Source organism: Taudactylus pleione, unplaced genomic scaffold, assembly GCF_031769625.1.
Source record: "Taudactylus pleione unplaced genomic scaffold, aTauple2 ptg000018l, whole genome shotgun sequence".
Lineage (NCBI taxonomy): Eukaryota > Metazoa > Chordata > Amphibia > Anura > Myobatrachidae > Taudactylus > Taudactylus pleione.
Genome location: NW_028284420.1, coordinates 4,180,159 through 4,207,084, shown reverse-complemented (window position 1 = coordinate 4,207,084; position 26,926 = coordinate 4,180,159). Strand labels below are relative to the sequence as shown.

General features: G+C 45.7%; 1 protein-coding gene and 1 non-coding gene across 2 annotated transcripts in view; both read left to right on the top strand.

Annotated features, from left to right (window-relative positions):
- LOC148540616 (ADP-ribosylation factor 1-like) overlaps positions 1–26,926 on the top strand; it is a 38,613-nt gene that overhangs the window by 5,685 nt on the left and 6,002 nt on the right. The window contains exons 2-4 of the mRNA XM_088442431.1: positions 16,539–16,703; positions 16,792–16,902; positions 18,730–18,854. Coding sequence (XP_088298557.1) covers positions 16,556–16,703; positions 16,792–16,902; positions 18,730–18,854 — 384 coding nt within the window. The 5' untranslated portion in view covers positions 16,539–16,555. The remainder of the gene's footprint in view (positions 1–16,538; positions 16,704–16,791; positions 16,903–18,729; positions 18,855–26,926) is intronic.
- LOC148540617 (U8 small nucleolar RNA) lies at positions 4,090–4,218 on the top strand. The gene has a single exon (XR_015869418.1). It is a non-coding gene; the product is annotated as a U8 small nucleolar RNA (small nucleolar RNA).

Here is a 26,926-nt window from a genome sequence, read left to right as displayed (position 1 = left end):
CTTACGGACGTTTTCACTCCAGGACATTTTCAGATTCTCACAATGGACAGGATCCCATCTTTTCCTTCACCAACGTGTAAGGTTAAGTCCCAGAAATCTGATATCCCTTCTCTGGTGGTTGAACTAGACACACCTAATGGAGGGAAAGCGATTCGGAGTGTGGGATTGCACTTTACTCACCACAGACACAAATCTGAAAGGTTGGGGGGGCAGTGATTCGGGAACACCACTTCCAAGGCCACTGGATATTGCAGGAAGCGAGTCTGCAGATAAACATATTGGAATTAAGGGCAGTGTTCTACGCTCTGACAGATCACCTGTTGTGGGGCCGATCAGTCGGACAACGCCACGACACTGGCATACATAAACGGACAAGGCGGCACCAGAAGCCCGGCGACTATGAAAGAAGTAAGCTGAATTCTAATCTGGGCGGAAAAGTTTGCAGTGGCAATTTCAGCAGTCTTCATTCCGGGCGTCAAAAATTGGGAGGCAGACTACCTCAGCCGGCAGGACGTGCATCCAGAGGTATGGTTGCTACAGCCTCAAGTTTTTCAACAGCTTGTCCAACGGCGGGGTCTTTCGCAGGTCGACCTCATGGCGTCCAGACAAAATCAACTGCCTCTACTGCGCTCGGATGAGAGACACGGAGGCAGTGGCAGTAGAGACGCACTGTCAATGCCATGGTCGTTTTAATTTGTCTATCTGTTCCCACCGTTTCCTCTACTCCCTCGGATTCTACAACGCATCAAAAGGGAGAGGGCCAAGGTTCTATTAGTGGCTCCGGATTGGTCTCACAGAGCTTGGTTTTCCGACCTTCCAACTTTTGCTGATCGGCGATCCGTGGCTGTTTTACTATGAGAACACCAACTATTTTGTACTGCTCAGTGTAGTACACTTATGAAAACAAAATATAATCCTCCATAAAACACTACCAGGCATTGTGACTGTTTTAGTGTAAGTCATGCTTGCCTACGTCTGCCTTTATTCTTGGCAGTTTTCAATACAGTGGACTCCCCCCGCACGCACTTGCACAATACAATGGTTAATGCATCGCGCAACAGGAGGCACAACCATGAGAATGAGATTTTGTGTAATCACACCCCCAACCACCCGATTCACTCTAGAAGTGGGATGCCATCCAGAAGGATGGTGTATTCTCTGGGAGGTCCCAACAATCCTGTTGTGTATGTAATTGGTGTGCCAAGATTATTGGCAGTGCCCCATAATTAGTAAAAACTATGATAAATTTGCTCCATGTGTGTTTCCAGTAGGATTGGGATAACATTTTTTTTTTATCAGGGTATAGTTGATCACTTTTGATATACTCTCAAACTAGCTGCACACATGAAATATTTTACTTATAATACATGATTTTCTGCGCTTCGAAAGGAACTTGATAACATCAGATTTCCATGGACACACTACTGAATTATCTGTTACTGTCTAATGAATTTATGTCCTAAAGATCAAAGGTGATGGTTTTTAAATGAACGGTCAGAAAGCTTATGCATGTGCTACAAAATGTGCACGATAATTTGTCATCTAGGCCGACAAATGTTGCACAGCAGGCCAGATCAGATGAGCAGATCCTACAGGCTTTTAAATTATGCAGGAAAACGAAAATACAGATGCACTCTCTAAGCACTAAGGGGGCAATTAAATTCAGCATGAGGGAGCCCCCCCGAAGCTAGTCAATTGACTGCGCTGTTTAGTCCGACTAAAGTGCTTACCACGAGGCCGTTTGCCGGCTCTTTAGTTGGAGAATACTGGTTCTCGTGACTAAACACCCAGCTTAAGTCGTAAGAACAGGTATTCTCCGACTTTAGTGCTTCTAGTCGGACTTAACATCACTGTGAATTTAATAGCTCCGGGACCAACATCCAGGCACTATTCACATTGTGATGAATTGAATCGCCCACTTAGAATAATGATAGTCAAAATACTTTTGATATACTCCATGTTAATTGTAAAGTGTTTGAGGTTCTTAGTACATGTTTGGCCAAAAATGCTTGCCCATCCATCACGTCAAGGTGAACCCCATCAGATGGGTCCCTAACACTAACACAGGTTTTTAAACCACAACTGGCCCTGGGTGCTGTGTACATATTGTGCAGTAATCGGACCGAGCATCCATAGGTCAGCTAGGATTCCAGCTACTGAAATTACTACAAGGGTAATGCGACCCATACATCAACAATCTGCCCAATTCTGCATTTTTCCAACATGTTGCAAATCCTAATTAGCTGATTTTCCACAATCATTTATTGTTGGTCAGAATCGGCGATCGGTGAACCCCATACATTGTCACATTTTTTTATTTATTTTTTTAAATTTCTTTGCAAAATCATCGGCAAAACACATAGGAGGGAATTCAATTGTTTTCTGCGCCTATAAGTAATGGGTAGCTGATTGAGTAGTTCAGTTGTTGCTCCAATTACTTATCGCACTTGTTGCTCCTAAATGTACCAGGCTAAGCTGCCTAAATTGGCTAAAATCTGTCAAGTTCTGGTTAGAGCACCCGAACAGCTGTTTTTGCCCCCTAAAAGCCAAACTTTTCTGCTCACCATCTCAGGAGGGTGCAAACAGAAATCTGAATTGCTCCTTCGGAAGCCCATTACCAATGGGTGTCTAAAAACAATTGAAATCCCCCATAATTGGACTGATTTTTTATTATTATTTTTTGATCGATGGGCCCCTTAAGTTTTATAGGATTTGAGAAATAGCCTGATCTTTTAAGTACTTTGGTGCATCCATCTAAGGGGATGATTCAATTTAGCAGGAGTTGAATAGTGCTGGGAAGTTGGTACTGGAGCTATTCAATTCAGCGTGCTGTTTAGTCCGACTGCTGCCAGTTAAGTCGAGAATGCCGGTTCTTGCGACTAAAGCAAGGTTTAGTCGCGAGAACTGCCACTCTAAGACTAAAGTGCCGGCCGCGAGGCTGTTAGCCTCGCGCTAAGCCGGAAAACAGCCCTGATTTCTCCTCTCACCCTCCAGAGGGTGTGAGAAGAAATCATTTAGTTGCCCTAACAGCGAGCTGAATTGAATAGCTCCGGAAATGCCTTCCCAGCGCAATCAACAGTGCACAGAATTGAATCGGCCCCAAAATCTACAAAAATACCCCAAATAGTGTAGGTGCCATTAGTATTACTGAAACCCTGCTACCTTTTTTTTTTTTTTTTTTTACTCTTAATTTGTAGTTGGCTGTTCTTGTGCATACGTTGAATTTAACAGAATTGCTGTCAACATTCTTACAAAACAACCACCATTATTAAATGCAAGTTAAACTTGAGGCAAAATAGTTTTGGGCAGGGTGTGTAAATCTCATAACTTGAATAATATCTAAAAATTCACTTTTTTGATATTGATAAATTGTATCTCGCCTTTCATATTTGAAATGATCAAAATAACTCTATTGTTAGTCATTTCTGGATTTCTTTCCTACTCCTGGTAGTAAAATTATTATTTCTCAGTTGTGCTGCTGAATGTCCTTTTGTCACAGTCATGTGCTGTAAGTAACAGATGCTGGTCTTTGCAGTTCACACCAGGAAATGCTTTTCAGGAAGTGCTGCTTTTAAAGGAGGGCTCGGCAGCATATCTAACTATAGTATTACAGAACAATTTATGCTTTTGAGTCTTATGGAGCTCAATTAGAAATGTTAAGATAAAGGCAGTTGTTTCCATCTTTTGTTTCTCTTTCATCCACTAGGGGACACTGGAGGTTTCTTACGCTGGGGTATAGAGGCGTGGATAGCTGGAGCTGACACTTGAAATAATTTATAAGTGTGAAGCTCCTCCCCCTCTATGCCCCACCAGCCCTCAGTTTAGAAAATGTGCCCTTTGGAGCTGGTCACAATCTGCTGTGTTCCAGCAATACACTTATTTTTTATTTAGATTTATCTTTTTCTTTACATCTTTTACACTTGATGGGTACCCTTCGCCGCCTCTCTAAAGGTGGGGTCCAGGTACCCGGCACCCTGACTTGTTAGAAGCAGGAAGGAGTGCACAGTGCTTATACTAAAAGCACTGACGGCTCCTTATCGCCACAGCACAACTCTAACAAGAAGAAGAGTGTGCTGCAGCTGTGAGAGATCATCAGTGAGGGTGTTCCTTACCTGTCCTCCTTATGGAGAAACAGACATGATGAATGGATCTGAGTATATGAGTACCCTGATCCCCAGCACCGCTCTGACCAACAACCAGGGTGTGTGTCAACCCGACTACTGCGCTGATGATCCTACCTCCAGGGAACGCAGTGAGTATGGCTGCGCATTCCCCGCTACGACTCCCGCCCGCTGCCTGACCGCCCGCCCGCTGCCCAGTGACATAACGCTGCTTCAGGCGGGGGCAGACAAAAGGGAAACAGCCGGAGAAGCTGTCCTCAGTCCCTGCTCGCCGCTAAGAGCTGCAGAGGGACGGCGGGGGCGCATACCGGGACTGACAGTGAAGGAGCTCCTCCGTTAGACGGGGGCAGCCATTATGGATAATTGATAAGGACGGGGGGCGGAGCCTACACAGCGCGGAAAGCTCAGGCACAGAGCTATTACAAACAGCACTGCCATATTTTGCTCTTAATGCCTGCATTCTCTCCCTCCTGAAGGCAGAGTGCAGCTGTAAGGCTACAGAAGGCTGGACTCCTACACATCTGTAATCCTACTACATCCCTGGTACAGACTGGGACTGGGGTGTAAGTGCAGGGAGTCTAATCTGTGGGAAGGTAGTGGGGTGTATCTCTTCCTCTGTGTCCCAGACCAGCCTTCTGTCTCAGATCTGTTCAGTTCTGATTAATGTGTGTCATGTGGCTTAGTGGGTTAGACGCTGATCTCACTACTGGCATTGATGGCGGAATCCCTGGTTCAAATCTCCTGAAGGCCTTCCCTTTAACGGTACTCCTCAGGAGTTAGAGTCCGCCTCTCCCGGGGTGGAATCTCTAATTTTGGCAGTCAGAAATATTCTCAATTTAACTGAGGATATAATTCCTGCGTCCCAGGAGTGTGAATTATTTTATGAACACTGCTGATTTTCCGTTTATCACAGCAGCTTTCAGTGGCCGGGAAACAGCCGGATAAGCGGTTCAAAATTCCACGTCAGTTTCCATCTAGCTATCCTTTTCCATCATCCACGCTGGAAAAGTGGGAAACTCCTCCTCCTGTAGATGCGTCTACCTCCCGTCTCTAAGAAAACAGCACTTCTAGTACCGGGAGCTACTGTACTAAAAGACACTTTGGATCGTAAGTGGAAGATGACTCTAACAGCTATCTATACTGCAGTGGGAGCCTCAACTTAGACCTACCCTTGTTACCGCCTGGGTTAACAAGGCTGTGGTTTGCTGAGCTGACCAGTGGATCACAGGATTGGACTCTGGTCCAATCCTGTGGACCAGAGCAGAATTACGCCTACTAGCAGAACACAGTTGTGAGTCTGCAGTTTACCTGGGAGAAGCGTCTAACAATCGCTTATCTGCGTTTGCTATTTCAGGTCTGATTGCGCGCTTGGCAAGCGGACGCAGTATCCAAGCGCGCGGTTCTCAATTCATTGGTGACTTGCTTTTTAACCTGAAATTGGACGAATGGATATCTCAGGCCACGGGGGTAAGTCTTCTTTCCTCCCGTCTACTGCTCAGGCTCCCAGAAGCTCTTACACTGAACCTTTGTTTCTTTTCTTTCGCGCACCACATTCCTTTTGTGGTAGAGCCAGAGGTGATCCCACGCTAGCAAAAAGCGGCAGAGGTAGAGGTCGACCACACACTGTTGTACCTTGACAGCTGTAAAACAGGTGGCATGACTGTCTTCCGTCCCACCTGGGGTTCCTTGCGGTGGGAGCCTGCTTGCAGAAATTTAAAATCTCTTCAGAACCGTGGAGACTAATTTCCCTGGGGTACCGAATAGACTTCGAAGTCTCCCCTCCACCTCGGTCCTTTACTACAAGTCTGCCTATACCTGCCGACAAGGCCAGGGTTCTACAGGAGGTTATCCAGTCTCTAATAGTATCATCGGTGCTAGGTCCGGAGTGTCAACGAGGTATGGGGTTTTACTCAAACCTGTTTGTAGTGCCCAGACTGGATGGTTCGGTCAGGCACATCTTAAACCTCAAGTCCTTAAACCTATATCTGAAGATGTATAGTTTCAAAAGGGATCTCTGCAGTCTGTCATTGCGAGCTTGGAACCAGGGGAGTTCCTATTATCCCTGGATATCAAGGATGCCTATCTCCAGTTTCCAATTAGAAAACCGCATCAAGCCTTCCTGCGGTTTACTATACTGTAGTACCACTACCAATTTTGAGCGTTGCCGTTCGGGTTATCCTCTGCTCACTGCATATTCACATGTCAGTCATGATTGCTCATTGGGAGTGAACATAATCCCGTATTTGAACAACCTATTACTCAAGGCTCCATCGGTAACCTTCTCTCAGACCAGGCCTTACTGACATATCACACTCTAATCCAACACTGTTGGATAATCAACTTCAAGAAATCAAATCTCATTCTGTCCCAGAAACTCCTATTTCTGGGCATGATCCTGGATACAGCATCACAAGACTAAGCCCAGGATATCAGTTTGTTAGTTCAGCGGGTCCTCAAAAAAAGCAGTGTCCCTACTTCTTTGTCTGCGTCTCTTGGGGAAGATGCTAGCTGCTTTTGAGGCGCTACAGTTCGGACGGTTCCACTCAACAGTGTTTCAGCTGGACCTGCTGTCACTGTGGGTCAGGGTCTCATCTGCTTCTACATAGACAGATCCGTCTGAACCCGGTTACCAGAGTGGCTATCCCCTGGTGGACACAATCCAGATATGCTAAGAGTGGGACTGCATCATTGTAACAACAGATGTCAGCCTTTGAGGATGGGGAGCAGTAGTCCTCGATCATCACTTTGAGGGTCGATGGTCCCCTCTGGAACAGAAGTGCCCCATAAATGTGTTGGAACTCAGAGCGATTTACAATGCTCCGATAGACGCGACAGAGTTTCTAAGGTCTTGTCAGGTAAGAGTGCAACAGATAACGCGACGGCCGTCGCTTACATCAACCGACAGGGCGGGACTCTAAGTCGCATTGCCATGCGAGAAGTGACTCAGATTCTCCGGTGGGCCGAAAATCAGCAGATTACTTAAGTTGCTAAAACATCCATCCCGGGGAATGGAAGCTTCAGCCATACGTGTTCAGCGCACTGATTTATCGATGTGGGTGTCCTCAGGTGGACCTCATGGCGTCACGATTGAATCGTCAGCTCCCAATATACGTGACAAGAACTCGGGATCCGCAAGCACAGGCAGTCGACGCTCTGACAGTTCCTTGGATCTACAACTTCGTTTACCTTCTCAGAAGAATCAAACAGGAGTTGGCCTCTGTCATTCTCGTGGTTCCAAACTGGCCTCGGAGAGGTTGGTTCTTGGACCTTCGGTCCCTAAAGTACCCGTCTTGGAAGACTGTCATCCTTCTGGCTCTAGCTTCGGCTCGTAGAGTCTCGAAATTGGGTGCTCTATCCTATAAGCCACCTTACCTTGTGTTTCATGCTGATAGGGCGGAACTCCAGACGGTATCCGTTTTCCTTCCCAAGGTTGTGTAGTCTTTCCATATCAACCAGCCTATTGTGGTTCCGTCATTGGTGGCGGACTCGGGTGATTCTTCTACTGTGGCTGTGGTTAGAGCTCTCCGCATCTATGTTGCCAGGACAGCGTCCATCCGTAAGTCTGAGTCGTTTTTTGGCCTCTATGATGCTATTTGGAGGGGTTGGCCAGTATCTAGGCAGATGCTGGCATATTGGATTAGGCTGACTATTCATCAGGCTTATGTTAGTGCTGCCGTCGGCCTCCTTCATCCATTTCGGCTCATTCCACATGTTCTGTGGGTGCGTCATTGGCGGTTGGTAGGGGTGCCTCCTCGTCACAATTGTGCCTGGCGGCCAATTGGTCTTCTGTTCACACGTTTGTAAAATTTTACAGATTTGACATGTTTGCTGCTTCAGCATCATGTTTCGTCCGCCTCGTTCTGCAGGTGCCGCCGATCGCTCCCGCCCGTGGGGAAAACTTTGGGACGTCCCCAGCGTAAGCAACCTCCAGTGTCCCCTAGTGGATGAAAGAGAAAATGGGATTTTGGTACTTACCGGTAAATCCTTTTCTCTGATTCCACAGGGGACACTGGACGCCCACCTCAGCGCTCTTAGCCTGCCTGTTATGTTTGTTCCGTATGTTGTATGTTTTGATTTATTGTGGTTTTTTTTTCTCTCCCTTTTACTCTTTGTTCTCCATCTCCTCTCGGTCTTCATTTTCTAAACTGAGGGCTGATGGGGCATAGAGGGGGAGGAGCTTCACACTTCTGAATTATTTAAAGTGCCGGCTCCAGTTATCCACGCCTCTATACCCCAGCGTAAGCAACCTCCAGTGTCCCCTGTGGAATCAGAGAAAAGGATTTACCGGTAAGTACCAAAATCCCATTTTTACTCACTCCACTTTGAGATTACTTCAATTTACACTGGGTTTCTTGTCAGTTTTCAAATTATAAAATCATTTTATTGAGTAAGAACACCGCACAGACTCTACTCGATAACCACCTTGAAAATACAAAATGGATGGATAATCTATCTCAAAAAAATTAATGTGCCAAGGAGGTGTGCTACCTACTACCGTTGATTATAAATGCAAAGCAATGGAAAAAGAGGGTAGTGTCCGTGTGCACCAGTTGAGTAATGTTGTGAATTACTAAAAATTAACTTTTATTGATTAAATTAAAATAGTTATATGGTCCTATATAACTATTTTAATTTAATCAATAAAAGTAAATTTTTAGTAATTCACAACATATTACTCGACTGCTGCACACGGACACTACCCTCTTTTTCCATTCCTTTGCCTGTAAAATAATTTTGATGTGAGAGATTTCAAGAGGTCATAATTAAAACCAATCATTTGGGGGAACTTAATTGTATTCAATGTTTTAATTCCAGAATGGGACATCGTGCCAGCTGGTATTGTAAATTTTCCCTCTGTCTGTAGACTTAAAAGGGAAAACTTGCAATGTCGGCACTACCAAATAGTCCTGCGTGTATGCAGCTGGGCATCGCAGTGATGCCCGGTGGCACATTGCGTTGGATTGAATTTGTCCAATTTATTTTACACATTATTATTATTTTTCCATTTGTATTGCGCTGTTTAAATATAGTAAACTACTTTTTTTTTATTTTTTTTTTATTGTAAGTCTAGTCTGTCAAAAATTGCTGTATCCTTCTGCCTATTATAGACTGTCCCACTGCTAGTGTGGTTGTGAGACCAGCAGTTAAGTTTTCTAGATTAGAAATGCATAAAATGTCGTCTGTAATTGGTAGTAGACACAATGGGGGCGATTCAATTCAGCACAAATTTAATAACGCCGGGCGGGAACTCCCAGAGCTATTCAATTCAGTGCGCTGTTTAGTCCGACTAATGATTTTCTTCTCCTGAGGGTGCGAGGAGAAATCAGACTAAAGTGCCGGCCGCGAGGCTGTTTTCCGGCTTAGCGAGGCGGTAACAGCCTCACGGTCGGCACTTTAGTCGAAGAATGCCAGTTCTCGCAGCTAAACACCCAGGGTAAGTCGCAAGAGCCGGCATTCTCCGACTTAACTACTTCCTGTAGTAAACATTGCGGTAAATTGAATAGCTCCGGGAGCTCTCTCCCGGTGCTATTCAACTCCCATTGAAATGAATCACCCCCAATATTTTCTGTTCTAGTCACCTTTTTCCATGACTATATGAAACACCAGTATTCTTCTCCTAGCCAGAGTCCCCTTTAGGAGTGAGTTATTTTCTGGCTGTGGTATTAGCAATATTTATTTATTACCAGTTATTTATATAGCACATACATATTCCCCAGCGCTTTACAGAGCATTTTTGGCCATTCACATCAGTCCCTGCCCCAGTGGAGCTTACAATCTATAGTCCCTTCCACATGCTCACACAAATACTATGGTTAATTTTTTTGGGCACCAATTAGCCTACCAGTGTATATATCATTTTTTTTATTTTTTTATTTTTTTTGGAGTGTGGAAGGAAACCGGAGTACCCGGTGGAAACCTACGCAGACACGGGGAGAATATACAAACTCCACACAGTTAGGGCCATGGTGGGAATCGAACCCACGACCTCAGTGTTGTGAGACAGTAATGCTAACCATTACACCATCTGTGCTGCCCAATAGCAATATTCCTTTCTGAAAGTAGCATGAGCACATCCTAATGATTCTCAGCGGATGAGAAAGTATTCCGTGCATTTGTGATGGGGTTTTTTTTGTGGGGTGCACTGGCTATCATGTAATTTTTAGGAGCCTATATTTGGATAGTGGGTTAAACATATTTCTAATAGTTATTATAAAACCTGAAGCTGTTATTTGCCATGATACAGAACTCCACATTTAATCCATATCGTTGTGGTGTTCTAAAAGGGATGCGGTCAGAATGCAGACTGCTGGGATTCTGGCGGTTAGAATGCAGACTCCGGAATCCCGTCACTTGTCAGAATACCCGCGTCAGCATTCCGACCACCGGAATCCCTAAGGTAAGTAGGTTAGGGTAAGGGGTCAGGCACTAGGGGGAGGGTTCGTTTTAGACTGCAGGGAAGGAGGGTTAGATTTAGGCACCAGGGAGTGTTAGGAGTTAGGCTTACTTGCCTAAAGGCGTTAGAATGTCAACGTTATCAGGCTGCCGACATCGGGATTCTGACCGCCAGCATCCCGTACTCAACCTGTTCTAAAATGCTGGCTCTCAGCCTGGATGAATTTGTTCAGGCTTATTTAAAACGACCATTGTTCACAAGTATGTATATGCCAGGATCTCAGAAGCCCTATTATAAGTAAGCCTGTGGGCAGCATTGTGTATGTGCTAGCCTTGCCTACTTGCCAGAACTATAGCTGTATATACTGTACAGTAAATGATAAATATATAATGCAAAATCTATTGGTAGGATACATATGTTACTAGGTAGTTTCTCTCCTCTTATATGTGTTTGGTGCTAACATATCTTTAGTTCTGTAAAAATCTATTCCTTTTCTTGTCACTCAAAATATGACTAATAAATGCTGCATTTCTTTTCTCTATCTTGTGGGCTTCAAGGCTCCATTTGCTGAGCACACAGATTTCTCTGGTGTAGAAATCCTCCTACACAAATCATACACTTTGCATCTTCCTCACATTGCTAGCCCCCATGTGTGAATCATCAATAATTAGTAAAACACTTTATAGGCAGCATTTCATGTATATTTTGTCATGCCTATGTGACTAAAATAGTGACTGTGCATGTGAGAATATAGCAGAATTTGTGCAGACAGAACATTTAGGGCTCGATTCAATTGCCCGCAATATAAATAGCGCCGGGAGATAGCTCCTGGAGCTATTCAATTCTGAGCGGTGTTTAGTCGGAGAATTCCCGTTTTCGCGACTAAACACCCTGTTTAAGGCGCGAGAACGGCCATTCCCTGACCTAACTTCCTGGCGCGATGCTGTTTTCCAGGCGCAAAGGGCAGAAAACAGCATCGCGCCTGGACTTGTTTTGGATTTCTGCTCGCATCACAGGAGGGGTGCGAGAAGAAATCCTTAGTCGGGCTTAGCAGCGCGCTGAATTGAATAGCTCCGGGAGCAGATTCCCGGCGCTACTCACTTTGCGCAGAATAGAATCGAGCCCTTAGACTTGTAGAGGATGGAGATGATATTCCCCATTCTTTTTGGTAGATTTAATTTAGTTGGTTTCCCAGAGTTGGGTGCTTTCAAATAGCTATACATGATGTAACGGGATGTAGTCAGGATGCCGGTGGTCGAAATGCCGACCACCAGAATCCCGCCACTGAAAGCTCGGCATGGGACTAAAGATAGGCGTCTAAATACCGACGCCTATCATTAACCCCACACTGAAATCCTGAAGCCCTGGAATACTGAACGTAGGTAAGGCAGGGGGAGGGTTAGGTTTAGGCACCCCTGGGGGGACTTATGTTCACACACAAATTGACACCCCCCCCCCCCCTTCCTGCCGAGGGAGGTTTCGGGAAGGGGGGGTTTAGGATTAGGCACCATCGGGGGTAGGTTGGAGTTAGGAACCCCCCTGGGAGGGCTAGGTTTATGGTGGGGGGACTTAGGGTAAGGCACCACCTCCTGAGTCTTAGGGTTAGTCACCCCCAAAGGAGGTTTAGACACCCCCTGCATGAAAATGTGGGGAGACCATCCTGGACCCCCCAAGATGGATAATTTCGTTAGCAGGACCGTATAGAAGGCTGGCTGTGGGCGTTAGGAAGGTACTGTAGGTTTTGAAATGGTGTCAAATGGCTGACGTGCTTTATTGTATAATTTTCTTGCATTAAAAAAAAAACGAAAGAATTAAATGAAAAATGCAAAAAAAACCTAGGAAAAAGGGTGATTTTGGGGTACTTTGAGGACACCTTGACAAATGGGAAAAAAAAATCATAAAAACTATTATTTTTCAACTAAAAAATTATTTTAATTAAATTTGGGGTGCCTAAACTAATGAATAAGTTGATTTTGTGGTATTTGAGGACATTTTTTTTTTATTTTTTTTACCCCCAAAAATGACATGTAACTATTGGACTAAATAAGCTAATTAGGAACTTCCAATTGCCCAATTGGTCATTAGGAAGGGGGGGGTGTCCAATGGGTTCAGCACAGTGGGCCTGATTCCGACCCGGTCGCAAGCGCTGGGCGCTCGCAACTGGGTCTGTTTGCCCACTGGGCATGCGCACGACGGAGCTGGCTCCGTCGCACCAAAGGGTGGCGAGCTGTCGATGCTGATTGACAGCTCGTCCCGATTGGTAGGCGTGGCCGGGGGGTAGCTTCACAAACTGAGGCGTTCCCAAGCGAATGCCTACCGTTAGTGGACTGTTTTGATCTACAGATAAGCACTTATGTACATATTCAATATTTTCCCAGCTTTCCTCCAATATTACTGAGAATTCCTGAGAAACCATAAAATATACAATATAATGCTTATATTAGAAAAACCATGTAGCTTACAACCAGAAGTAATTTGCCTTATAATTGTTCAATTAAATTACTGTATATTAAATCACTCTTTTGCCATTGGTAGGTAAATCAGACTTTTAAAACACATCTCTTGGTAGGCAAAATGCATCACCTATCGATATACGTACATTTCAATACTTTAGAAGCTCAGCCAAAAAACATTGCCGAGTCTTTGCAGGGTACACTGCACCAGTGCAAGTAAACAGTCTGTGACATGATATTTCCCAGACTACATCATACTAGCTGATACAGAGAATTCTACCGATGCACAGTAGATATTAATATTCAAAATCCAGCAGGAGACACACATTGGGCTCGATTCACTTCAACGCAATTTGAATCGCGCCAAGAAGCGGCTCCCGGATCTACTCAATTCTGCGCGCTGTTAGGTCAGGGAATACCTGTTCTCGAGTCTTAAACAGGGTGTTTAGTTGCGAGAACGGGCATTCTCAGACTAAACTTCCCGGCGTAATGCTGTTTCCGCGGCACTAAGGGCAGAAAACAAAATTGTGCCTGTACCTTTGTCGGATTTCTGCTCGCACCCCCCTCCAGGGGGTGCGAGCTGAAATGGGTTAATAGTGACCCGTTTGGTTGCCCAAATGGCACTTTTAGCGAACGTGCCCAGCACTTTGGTCGGAGGTAGCTATTTTACGCGGCTATACCCGACCTCTAATGGTGCAATAATCTGCATCAATTGAATAACGCTATGCGATCTCCCGTCACTTTAGACTGGAGTTTGGACGTTTTAAACAGTTGAATACCTCCTCTAGTTGCATCACCATTGAGTGCCATCACGACGTTCAGAAGGCACTCCACGGCATATCTTTGAGAACTGAATTGCCCCCTAAAACCGCATTGTCTAGTCAGCTCCATTTTAATTTTTTTGGGTTAGATGAAAAGAATATTCCATGGTTACCATAATTTCCTTTTAGCTGTTTTTAGCATTTTAGCCAACTGTTCAAAGCATTAACAAAAACTGTCTCCAATTGATAACATTAGGGGCGATTCAATTCAGCGCGATGTGAATAGCGCCGGTAAGGAGTTCTCGTAATTATTTAATTGATCGTGCTGTTAAGTCCGACTAGTGTTTCTGCCCGGATCCTACTGAGGTGCAAGCAGAAATCTGACTTGAGTGCCTTCTGCGATGCTGTTTTCCTGTTTCGCATGGCGCTAACTGCATTGTGGCCAGCACTTAAGCTGGGTGTTAAGTCACGGCAACCAGCATTCTCCAACTTAAGGTGCAGCAATCTGCATTCTCCAATAGGGACAATTTAATACCACTGGTAACTCCTTCACAATGCACTGGATTGAATTGCCCCACTTGATATCTGAGCAGGCTGTCAATGCTTTAAGGGGGCGATTCAATTGTTATCCCCCGCGGCTGCATGTGCTGGGCCCCCGGGGCTGCGAGCTGAAATGTGCGATAAGTAGGCACGTTGGGCGCCCAAACCAGGACTTTAGACGGGTTTAGGTGCTTTACACGGCTAAACCCTGTCTGTTTGGGCACAATATGCATGGCTGTCCAAACACACTTGAATATCGCACCCTGATCTTCCGCCACTTTAGACGGGAGATAGGGGGTGATAAAACGATTGAATTGCCCATTAAGTGAAAAAAATATGCACTTTTCCCAGCTGCGTAAGAAGCTAACGAAATTAGAAATGATCACATCTGAAGCTGCACCACTGATGAGCCACGAACAGTGCTAGGGTGGGGATATAAGGCGGTCTTCCGGTCCTGTCCCTGACTATGGGCACGATTCTATTCTATGCGATATGAATAGCGCCGGGAGATAGCTCCCAGAGCTATTCAATTGTGCGCGGTGTTTAGTCGGAGAATGCCCGTTCTCGTGACTAAACACCATGTTTAAGGCGCAATAAAGGGCATTCCCCGACCTAGCTTCCCGGCGCGATGCTGTTTTCCCGGCACTAAGGGCAGAAAACAGCCTCGTGCCGAGACTTTTGTCGGATTTCTGCTCTCATCCCCGGGAGGATGCGAGAAGAAATCCTAGTCGGACTTGACAGCGCAGTGTATTGAATAGCTTCGGGAGCTCACTCCCGGCACTATTCACATCGCATAGAATAGAATCGTGCCCTATTTGTGCTAATGTGAAATTAGGCTGTAATATGCTAGCATTGTTACACCTAGCACTTTGTTCCTGTTATCACAGTACACTATCTGCTGTCTAAAGTTGCCTTGGCAACTGTTCCTTTCTCCTACTAAATCTTCAGTTATATTGATGGTAAAGGACACATGCACTTGTTAGTTGACCAAATACTGTATCCCTTGCAAGCAAGAAGTGAAGAAAGGACTCCCATCTAGCTTTCTTGAGATTATAAAAGTGGTCTTAATATTTTGCAGACTGTATATTGAGAACTTAATTTTAGGCAAAATAATACCTAACTGAATTTCATGTAGTTGAGTATAATTTATTCCCTGATATCCACACTGAAATACTGCTGGCTATATTGGCAAATTAGGCCAATAGTGGTGTTCCTCAAATGAGCAGGATCTTTAGGAATGGTCATAAATTCAGACATCAACGTCCTATGCTAATAACACCAACAGACCCCAATGTGATCCACCACTACATTCTTACTAGTTGGAACAAGATAATCCTGTATGTTCCCAGCTTTACTGTTTTCTGCTTGAGTGTCTATTGATGTGTAAAATGCCATGCTTTGCTACTGAGATCATAGAGGACGATTCAATTATTTCTCGGAAATTTAGGCCCAGGAGCTATTCAGTTCCTTCTTGTAAGCGAGCAGAATTCCGCATTAAGTAGAGCTTCAAGCTTGTCGCACTGACAACTGCATCGCACCTGGGAGCTGCAGCTTCTTCAACTGTTTCTGTCGCGTCCTGCACTTAAGTCGGGAGATTCAGATTACAGTGCCCTATGCCAGGTGATTAGTGTCGTGGTAACCTGCATTGTCCGATTAAGTGCCGGCCATGATGCTTTTAGCGCCCACATTAAGCCTGAAAATAGCATCGCTGCACTAGTTTAGTTGGCTTTCTGCTCGCACCTCAGGAGGGTGTGAGCAGGAATCCTCCAGTCTGGGTTAACAGTGTGGTCAATTGAATAGCTCTGGGAACTCATTCCAGGTGCTATTCAACATCAGACTGAATTGAATTGCCCCCAATGTGAACTTTTTTTTTAATATATTTTAAAGATGATGGCATTTGTATATCCACAAGCCAGGGGGAAGGTAATATCAATAATTGTCAGGGACTATATAGGACATTGAGTTATGGTTCTGTGCACATATTCCCTGTCGTTGTGGTTTGGGCTTGAATGAGCCCTTCGTGCCTGACCATGCCACTTCTTTTGGGTTGGGAATATTTTTTGACCTTGTGTGTTTGCTCTAATATGTTGTCTGTATTGTGACTGTTTTTGTATATCCTGATTTAAAGTTTTTTGGTTTTAGGTTTGTTTCTAAAAATCAATAAAATTACTCGATTTAAAAGAAAAGAAAAAAAATGTAGTCCTTGAAGGGTTTTATTTTTGCACTTCAGTCTATCAATTCTCTGACCTTACGGTTTTGTTTTTACTAGGTAAAACAAACACTACAATGGGAAACATCTTTGCCAACCTGTTTAAAGGTCTCTTTGGAAAAAAAGAGATGAGAATTCTCATGGTGGGCTTGGATGCTGCTGGAAAGACCACAATCCTGTATAAATTGAAATTGGGCGAGATTGTGACCACCATCCCCACAATAGGTACCTAGTTTATTTCTCTACTCCACTCGTTTAAGGGTAGTATCAGCACAACCTTTCTAAAGCAATGAATCTGTTTTTTTTTTCTCAGGTTTTAATGTTGAGACTGTAGAATATAAGAATATCAGTTTTACAGTCTGGGATGTTGGTGGTCAGGACAAAATCAGACCACTGTGGCGTCATTATTTCCAGAACACTCAGGGTATGTATGTTTACTGGTTGTCATATTAAAAATCTATTTCCACGAAATGTTAAGTAAACTAACTTTTTTTTTCTTAAAGTAAGAGGATTATAATTTTTCTTTCTTACATTTCAGGTTTTTCTGAAAACTTAAGACCCCCATACATCTGCGGCGGATAGCCGTCCCATTCTGCTGACGCCTGGGCTGGGGATCAAAAATATTCAACATGTTAAAATCTTGATTCCCCGATCCCAAACTCAGAATCGGCAAGTTGGGGATTTTTAAAATGTTGAATTTCCTTGATCCGCCGGCGGGCCGTCTATTTTGGTCTCTGGTCTGTTCATCGGCATAATTGCGTCTCAAGTGTATGGGGCCCTTTAGACTTTTAGTTAATCAGGGCAAGGTCATCTTAACCTTCTGTTTCATGTCATTGCTTGTAATTTTGTTTGTATTATTTTCCATCAAATGTCTGCTATTAAAATAAACAAAGATGTTAATAATAAAGATGTTTTGCAGTCTCAACATGCTCATCTATTGAAATCCTAGATCTCATTATACCCCTGTTACTATTGTCCATGTTTTAGCAACTGCATATCCAACACTGCTTTTATGTTTCAGTAACTAAGAAATATTCACTAAAAAAAAAAAAAAATACACCCTCTCAATTTTTTTTCTTTGGGAGCTATTCATTTGACCGCGCTGTTAAGTCCGACTAGAACCACTTAAGTCGGAGAATGCCTGTTAACGCGCCTTAAGCTGGGTGTTTAGTAGCAGTAACTAGCATCCTCAGACTAACGTGCCGGCCACGAGGCTGTTATCGTCGTGCTAAGCCGGAAAACAACGTCACAGCCAGCATTTAAGTCGGATTTCTGCTCGCACCTTAAGGAGAGTTCGATACAGAAATCCTGTAGTTGGACTTAACAGCGCAGTCAATTGAGTAGTTATGGGAGCTCCTTCCCAGGGCTATTCAGCATCGTACTGAATTGAATCTTCCCCTTTGTGTCCGCAGCAATGTTTACACATCTCAATGCAGGCAAACAACTCCCTGAAACTTTAGCAGTTGTTTTTCACTGGATTTTATTTCATGGCATACAGCTCACATCAGTTTAATTTTAATTTTTAGTGCCTTAATATAATCGCTATACATACATGTCAAGCCACTAGTAATTGAACAGTCACTGAATATAAAATGATTTCTGAACTACACTTTTTTTTTTTTTTAGTGTGTTGTAAAGGGATCTGCTAGAGGTTGAAAAGTTGATATTTCTAATTGGGCTGCTGTGACATCCATGGCCTTGGTCCCATGCATTCATCTACCAATCCGCGGAATGCTTTATTGCTAACCATTTTCTAACTTTAAATCTTGTAGAGAAGCACCCGTTTCCTACCTTGTCCTTCTGCTACACCGTGCAAAGAAGAGCATGATTTATGGAATTACTTTAGCTTAAACAGTCCGTTTGTTATACAGCTCAGTAATGCATAGGCTCTTATATATCATAGTGATAAATCGACTGCATCTGCTGTTGATGTATCATGACTACCTGCTATGCTGCTAGAGATTGTGGAACCATCTGATCACTAGATGTCACAGCAGTGCACCTAAGATTTTCACACAGTGTCAGTGAACACTGCTTAATGTGGGCAAGCTATGGCTGGGACTTGAAGTTACACAAAAGCTAGTAAATGTTGAAAGTACAGGGTACTTGTAATGCCATTTACTAATGGAAATGCACTACATTTGATTGCAAGGTCCAGGTTGACATACATATACTGCTATAATTTGCCATGAAGTGAGTTGTAGTCTTGTACAGTGAAATCTGTAGTAATATTAATCTCCTCTCCACACAGGTCTCATTTTTGTGGTGGACAGCAATGACAGAGAGAGAACTAATGAAGCTAGAGAGGAGTTAGCAAGGATGTTGGCAGAAGACGAATTGCGGGATGCTGTACTACTAGTATTTGCAAACAAGCAGGTAATTGTTTGCATAACATGTTTGACTTACAAGTGACAAAACGCTAATTCTTGTAGAAAAACTGTTGTTGCTATAGAGGTAATTTCCTGAAATTGGTCTGGATAATGCAATGGACTGGAGAAATGCAACCTTTACCTGGTATAACTCCCTTATCTCATAATGTAGTGTTAATTTTCAATTCTGAAGGATAGCAATTACAATAGTCTCTCAGGTCAGATTCCCCCAGACCAAATATAATTCAGGTTCTCTTTTTTTTTTTTTTCCCCCCTGTTTGGTTTCATGTCTCTGTCTCTAGATAGGTCAGGTGTTTTTTTTGTTTGTTTGTTTGTTTTTTTTCCTAGTCCTATCATACAGTACTGCGAGTTGGATCAGTATCTGCATAAAGATAGGAGCCTGAGTCCAACCCTAAAAAGCCAAAAAACCACCCGCGTGAAGTGAGAGGAAACAGTCGGGAAGCTGATGGACGTAATGCCGACCGCTGGCTTCCCGACTGTACAATCCCGGCAAGGGTTAAATGACAGGCGTCTAAATCCCGACACCTGTCATTTTCCCTACGCCGGGAGCCAGACACCCAGCTTACCGATCGAAGGTAAGACGAGCCCAGACAGCTGCGGAGGGGGGGGACTTAGGGTTAGGCACCCCTCGGGGAGGTTAGGTTTAGGCTATGGAAAGGGGGGGGGGGGTTAGGCACCCCTGGGGGGAAGTTAGGGTTAGGCACCCCTAAAGTAGGGTTAGGGGGGGAATTAGGTTAGTGAATACTTACCTTGGGACGATCGGGATTTTCATCCTTGTCGGGCTGCCAATGTCGGGATTTAAACCATGTGGCCGGCGGTAAATCATACCGAATCCGAAGTAAGCTCCCAAATGAATGTTCTTTTTTCAAGTACAGTAGTACAAGAGGGGATGTTGTAGGGGTTGCATTTGTGCAGTTTGTGATAAACCCTTTATTATAGAGGAAAAGAGTACTTTGCTGACAATGGCACTCTCAGTGCAGCCTGCGTGTAATGGGTTGCAACTGCTAATAAAGTGTGTGCAAGTTCTTCAACAATAGAAAAGAGAGAAATTGCACACTGGTCGCTTCCGACATCTATCATCACCTGTACATGTTGGTCAACCTGACGATCCCGCCAGGTTCAGCATGTGCGGGAATGATGGATGTGCCTGGACTGAACGAGTGAACGTTCAGTCTAGGCACATCACTAGATATATAAACGAGAGCACGATTGCAATGTCGTAATCGTGCTCTAGTTTGTATATCTAGTAGTGGATACCAGCCTTAACTAATCGGGCCATTAAAGCCAAACCTAGAATGTTTAATCTGGATCGTGTAGAAATCTTGCTCAAGCACATACAAGCCAATTGGGATGAAAGAGGCAACAATATCCATGATGGTGCCGAAATCTTTCTTTGAGGAACGCAGTCATAAAAACATATATCTGTATATCTGGTGGTAAAATATTTAATTCATAAGAAATGGGCATAGGTGGAAAAGTCAGTAATTCGAAAAGACTAGAATGCATGTATCCATGTAATGATACATAATACAGAAAGTTTGGTCCATATAGTTGATGGAAACATAACTATTTTGTCAGAACTACAATTTCTCTTGAAATTGGGGGGCCTCTTAGAGTATGGTATGGTTGGAAAGATGGTTACTTCATAAAGTTTAAGATTTCATCTGTCAGTACATTTATTTAAAGTGTTGCCATTGATGAGTACCCATAACCTTAAGATTAGGAGTATACACTCTCCTGGACATCTGTATGGTGTTTCTAAACAGGCTTTTGGAAACCATTGCTTTACCAGCAAGGTCTGTGGCATAATCACAGTGGCTAAGAGCCCTTGGCAGCACACGCAGTCAAAGAAGAGTGAGGCTGATCTCCCATTTTAATGGTTTCTTCATTTGGAGACACATTAGACTCCCATTTATTTAATTTATTTATTTATGTAAATCAAACAGTGTGGCACAGGAGTGAAGATTCCTTTAATTTCATCCTCTTCCATCATGTCACCAATTTTAGAGACAAGAAGCTATAGGCCAGGAAGGATAATACAACAGGCAGAAATATTCCTCCTACCTATGGAAAGCCTTTTCGAGCTTTCAAGATTAGACAAAAGGCAAAACCTGTGATGACCCACAATGATGGTTAACAGAATTAGTCTGCCCTAACACAGTTTGGGTACAGAATTCCACAAATTCTAGCAAAGATCTATGGGCTTTAAATATTGTAAGAAATGGATGCAGGATGGCTTTCCATCAGTATCCAAATGGAATAGACTCCAGGGTGCTGTGCGTGGACTGTCAGATGGGGCCCAGTTGTGTGCAGGCGTCAGGTGGGGCCACATCTGCCTTGGACGAACCTGCGTGTGCTCATATGGGCCGGTCGCTCTGACTTGGTGAAGCTCATGGTTCGTCAGAGGTAAGAACAGGCTCAGGCTACCACGCCGATCCATATTATGCAGGCGCCACCCGCAGCTGAGTTGGTCACCCACTCAGGGCCTGGCCCACCTTGGCTTCGTACCGTGGAGCGCACAGCGGCGGAAAGTTTCCTCTTATATGGAACGGTTCTTTTGAGGACCCTAAACTCCGCACTGCGCGTCTTCCTTCGTCCAGGTTTTTCCCGAAGAGGAGGGTCCAGAGCCCCCTTTTGGGTCAAGGGCTGGAGGACCTCATTACGGCGGTGAGACTGTCTCTGGACTAGCTGGACCTGGATACCCAAGCAGCAGCGGTGGGACCGTTTAGGCGTAAGATGATCGTTTGTTTCCCAGCTTCCTCGGATCTCAACGAGGAAGCGTGGAAGACGCCGGATAAGAAGTTCTCTGTCCCTCGTACGGTTGTAGCCCTTTATCCACTTCCGCCGGACCAGGTGGGAACAGCCTCCCAAGGTTGATGCGGCTGTTGCACATTTGGCCAAACACACTGCGCTTCCAGTTCAGGGTTCAGCATCCTTCAAGGATCCGCTGTATAAAAAATTGGAAGGCTGCCTTCGGTCCATTTTCATTAGCTATGGGGTCGTTGTTCGCCCATTGCTGGCCTCCGCATGGTTCATTAGGGCCATGGAGACTTGGGCCGACAGATTTAGTCACTGGACTTCAGAGTGACTTCTCCAGAGACGCGTTACTGGATTTGGCGGAGCAGCTTCGTGGGGCAGCGGAATGTGTGTGTGAGGCCGTCCAGGACGGTGCTCAGGTGTCCTCCATGGTTTTGGCTACAGCCATCCTCCAGGGTTTTGGCTACAGCCGTCTCTGCTCGCAGACAACTCTTGCACCGCGCTTGGGAGGCTGATGCAGGATCCAAGCGTTCTTTAGAATCTGCCTTTTTGCGGGGGGGATCCTGTTTGGCTCTGAATTGGATACCATCATTGCCCAAGCAACTGGAGGGAAAAGCACCTTCTTCCCCGTAGTGACCCAAAATTCAAAGGGGCCCACGGTTCCGTGATTTTCACTCTTCCTTTCGAAGGAGAGCATTGATTAGAGGTCAGGCTGCCCGTGGACTGTTCTTCTCCAGCAGGGGTTCGGGTCCACGGGGCAGGTTTTCCGGTGCTTTCTGAGATGCTCGGGAGCAAAGGCTCCTGAGAAACCTAGCGCCTGACTGGGTCTCTGCCTATCCAGTCCCGTCGGGGGCCGCCTCCTCCGCTTCAGGGACCGGTGGGTTGCGTTGACGACTGATGCCTGGGTGAGGGGCATTGTGTCAATCAGGGGTCCGTCGCCGCCGCAAACGTTTTTTCACGACGGCCCTTCCCAGAGACACGGAGAAAAGAATGGCCTTGGACCAGGCCATCAGTTCTCTACTTTCAGAAGTAGTTGTTATTCTGGTTCCGGTGTCACAACGGAAACGGGGATTTTTCTCCAACCTCTGCTTGGTTCGAAAGCCCGATGGCACCTATCGCCAGATTTTGAATCTTAAGGGCTTTGAACACCAGACTGTGGGTGGACCGGTTCCGCATGGAATCTCTCCGATCAGTGTTCCAGGGAGTGTCTGCAAACTAATTTTTGGCCGCGCTCGACATCAGAAATGCGTACCTCCACGTGCCTATTTGGCCAGGGCACCACTCTTTCCTCAGGTGCACAGTCGGACAGGCACACTGCTAGATCCAGGCCCTGCCATTTGGCTTGGCAACGGCTCCACGCGTCTTCACGAAGAACATTGCGGCTATAGCGAGCCTGCTGCACGCGGACGGGATAACGGTCATTCCTATTTGGACGATCTGCTGGTGAAAGCAGATCCGGCTTCCCAATTGCAGGTCCATCTGGACCACACAGTGCAGGTGCTTCAGTATCATGGCTGGAACCTGAACTTCGAGAAGTCTCACCTCACGCCTTGCCAGCGCCTGATGTTTCTGGAAGTGATCTTCGATACGTCTCTCCAAAGAGTCTTCCTGCCCGAGCCAAAGCCCAGGACCTCCAGGTTCTGGTCACAAAGGTACTGTCTGTACCTCGCCTCTCTATCTGGCTGTGCATGTACTGGGTACGATGGTCTCAACCTTCGAGACCATCCAGTACGCCCGCTTCCACTCGCAAAACTTCCAGTGGGAGATTCTCCGAAATTTGACTGGTTGCACGGAGGATCTCTCCTCTCAGCTTCTGGTTCTGTCGGTCATTAGTCGTCAATCTCTTTGTTGGTGGCTGGTTTCCGATCACCTGCTCCAAGGTCGCTCCTTGGTCACTCTCAGCTGTGTCATTGTGACTACAGACGCAAGTCTTAGCGGTTGGGGAGCGGTGACGTCAAACCTTTGTCTTCAGGGTCTCTGGTCGACATCGGAGACTGTTCTACCAATCAGTGTACTGGAGCTTCGGGCCATCTATCTGGCTCTGTTGGGAGCCCAGTCCTGCCTGGCTGGCCGTCCAGTGAGGTTTCAGTCAAATAACGCCACGGCGGTGGCGTATGTAAACCATCAGGGCGGCACCAAGAGCGCTGGCAGAAGCAAGTCGCATTCTAACTTGGGCAGACATTTTTGTTACTGCACTCTCGGCAGTGTTCATTCTGGACATGGAAAATTGCGAGGCAGACTTCCTTAGCAGGACCACCTTCCTGTCGGTGGAGTGGGCTCCCACCCGGAGGTCTTCCAGCAGTTGGTCCGGAAGTGGACCTGATGGCGTCTCTGCACAGTTGCAAGGTTTCCTGATTTTGTGCGAGATCCCGGGACCCAATGGCCTTCTCAACGGATGCCGTGACCGTTCCCTGGAACTTCCATCTGGCCTACATTTTTATTTATTTTTCCTCAGATTCCCATGTTACCTCGTCTACTCCGACGGGCCAGGGAGCAACAGGTTCCGATGATCCTCGTGGCTCCGATCTGGCCGCACAGATTGTGCTTCGCCACAGTCCTCAGGCTGGCCGTAGGGCCCGGTTGGCGTCTTGCGCAGGGACCAGAAATACTCCTGCAGGGTCCATTCCGGCACCAGGACCTTCCTTGGTTGGCTTTAACGGCCTGGTTTTTGAGACCGAACTCTTTAAAGCTGTGGGGTTTTCCTTTCCGTGGTCTGTACCATGTTGCGGGCTTGGAAACCGGTTTCGGCGTGCAACTACCACAGGGTCTGGAAGACCTACATCTTGTGGTGTCATACATCGCAGTTCCGTCTTCCGAGGCTGTTGGCTTTCCTTCAGGGAGGTTTGGAAGCGGATTTGCGGCTTCAATCACAAGTACAGATTTCGGCTGTGTCAAACTATTTTCAGAGGCATCTGGCCCTCCTGCCAGAGGTACTGACTTTTTTTGTAGGGAGTGTTGCAGGTTCAACCTACGTTTCAGCCGCCAGTGGCTCCATGAGATTCGACCTTGGTACTACATGCTCTCAAGCAGGCTCCCTATGATCCTTGTGGCTTCTGTGGACCTTTGATTTGTCACGTGGAAATTGGTTTTCCTCATGGCCGTTGCCTCTGCTCGGCTCTGAGTTGGGGGCTTTGTCTTGCAAACCACCGTTCCTTATCTTCCATGACTATCGGGCTGTTCCCCGAACAGTTTCTTCGTTTCAACCGAAGGTTGTTTCGGCTTTCCACCTAAACCAGTAAATTGTTTTTCCTGTATTTTCCCCATCGGAACCTTCCCGGGATGATCTGTCACTGTTGGACGTCGTCCGGGCCCTGCGGATCTACTTGGACAGAACTTTAGAACCTACATCGTACGGACTCCCTTCTGGTCCTCTACGACGCCCACAAATGGGGCTGGCTGGCCACGAAGCAGACCATTGCGAGATGGCTCCGCTCTGTCATCTCTCGGGCTTATACCGATGCGGGGCGACCGGCACCGGCCAAGGTGTTGGCTCATTCTACTCTGGCTGTGGCAACAACCTGGGCGGCGCGCCACGGGGCCTCGGTTGAACAAGGTTGTTGCGCAGCTACCTTGTCCTATGTCCACACGTTTGCCCGTTTTTTTTTACAGGTTTCATGTTTTTGCCTCCGGCGATGCCCACTTTGGGCGTACAGTTTTCCTGTCAGGCAACCTGAGCGTTCCCTCCCCTGGAGGCAGCTTTTGAACGTCCCATGGTCCAGTGTTCCCCAGCCTTGAAAAGGGGATTTTTGGTTGCTTGCCGTTGAATCCTTTTCTCTGAATCAGGCTGGGGGACACTGCGTTCCCTCCCTCACGCTCAGTCATGTTGCGTAGTATTTTTTTACAACATTGGTCCCTACGGTACTGTTAATTTGGTTAGAGGTATGATCTTGTCACTGAGTTGCTGCTTCTCTTTACCAGGCACTTTTGAGGTTGTATGCAGTCATGGGGTTGCGGAGGGGAGGAGCTTGGGTCAAAGTTAGAGTAGTTTAAGTGCCAGCTCCTTCCTTGCATTCCTATCTACAACCCCATGGACCAGTGTCCCCCAGCCTGTTTCAGAGAAAAGGATTCAACAGTAAGTAACCAAAAATCCCTTTATTAGTGCATAAAATTAGCTGCTAGTTCCTATGAGGAACAGTGATGATTCCACAAAAAGTGACAACAAAAAGAGAAAAACCTTACACACATCCGTAATCATTAGTAAAACTGCAAAACCATTGGTAACATCGAGTACCATCACAGCCTCACGCACACTTGCACAAGCTCTGACCTTCCTCATCGCACGCAATGAGCTTTCAGGCTGCCTAAGGGATCGCAGTGGATAATTTATGCATGCCCATGCAACAGTGTTCGAAAGCACTGGCACGTTTGTGCTTCGCCGACCACCCCCATTGCCGTCACCTCCTCCAAACGGCACTTCCTGTCAATCACTCTGCGATGGGTCTGCATAGGCACAGTGATCGCAGTGGCCGACACGCGCACTGTGGCGCTTATGGATGCGCAGTCCGCAACAATTGGCCGATTGCGTGCGTAAACGCATTTGCAATCAGTAGTGAATCAGGCCCATAGTCTTAATGCTGAAGAAAATCGCTTGTGGAAGAAGTCAACAAAACGGTGGTTTTGATAAATTACCAGGAAGGTACTAGAAACAAAACTGTTATGTGGGGCTGTACGTGTATGGCCCGATTCCCCGTTTTACCAATCCGACCCGATCAGCAGCATCAAATATCGGTGATCTGTCAGCGGTTTAGGGAAACTCAATATGTTCAAAATCCCTGACTTGCTGATTTCAGCCATTTTCGGATCAGGGAATCGAATGTTGAATATACCTGATGCATCGGCAGAATGGAGAATTGCGGCAACCAGTCGCAGATGTATGGGCCCCTTTTAGGCTGAAAGAAACCTAAAGTTACTTTCAGTGTTCCATTCAACAGGTAATAAGCATGACGTGGCAGATTTTTCTTTTAAGTTGAAGGCAAGCTTTTCTAGGCCAACCTGTGGCTGTCAAGCTTTTGAAACTAAAAATCCCAGCATGCTTTACTAGGGAGGGTATGATGGAACTTGTAGGGAGGGTATGCTGGGACTTGTAGTTTCACAAAAACTGGAGAGCCATAGTATGGCCAGATCTGTTCTAGGTGCTGGCCTTTTACGTCAGGAAGCCTTTCAACTATGATAAAATTATTCAGTATTTTTCAAGCGGGCATTATGGCAACAAACCAGAATGCCACAATTTGACTTTGATCTTTTGTGGCCTGCAAGGGATGTGGCAAGAGAAGAATAAAGAGGAGAAAGTAGCGTTGATGG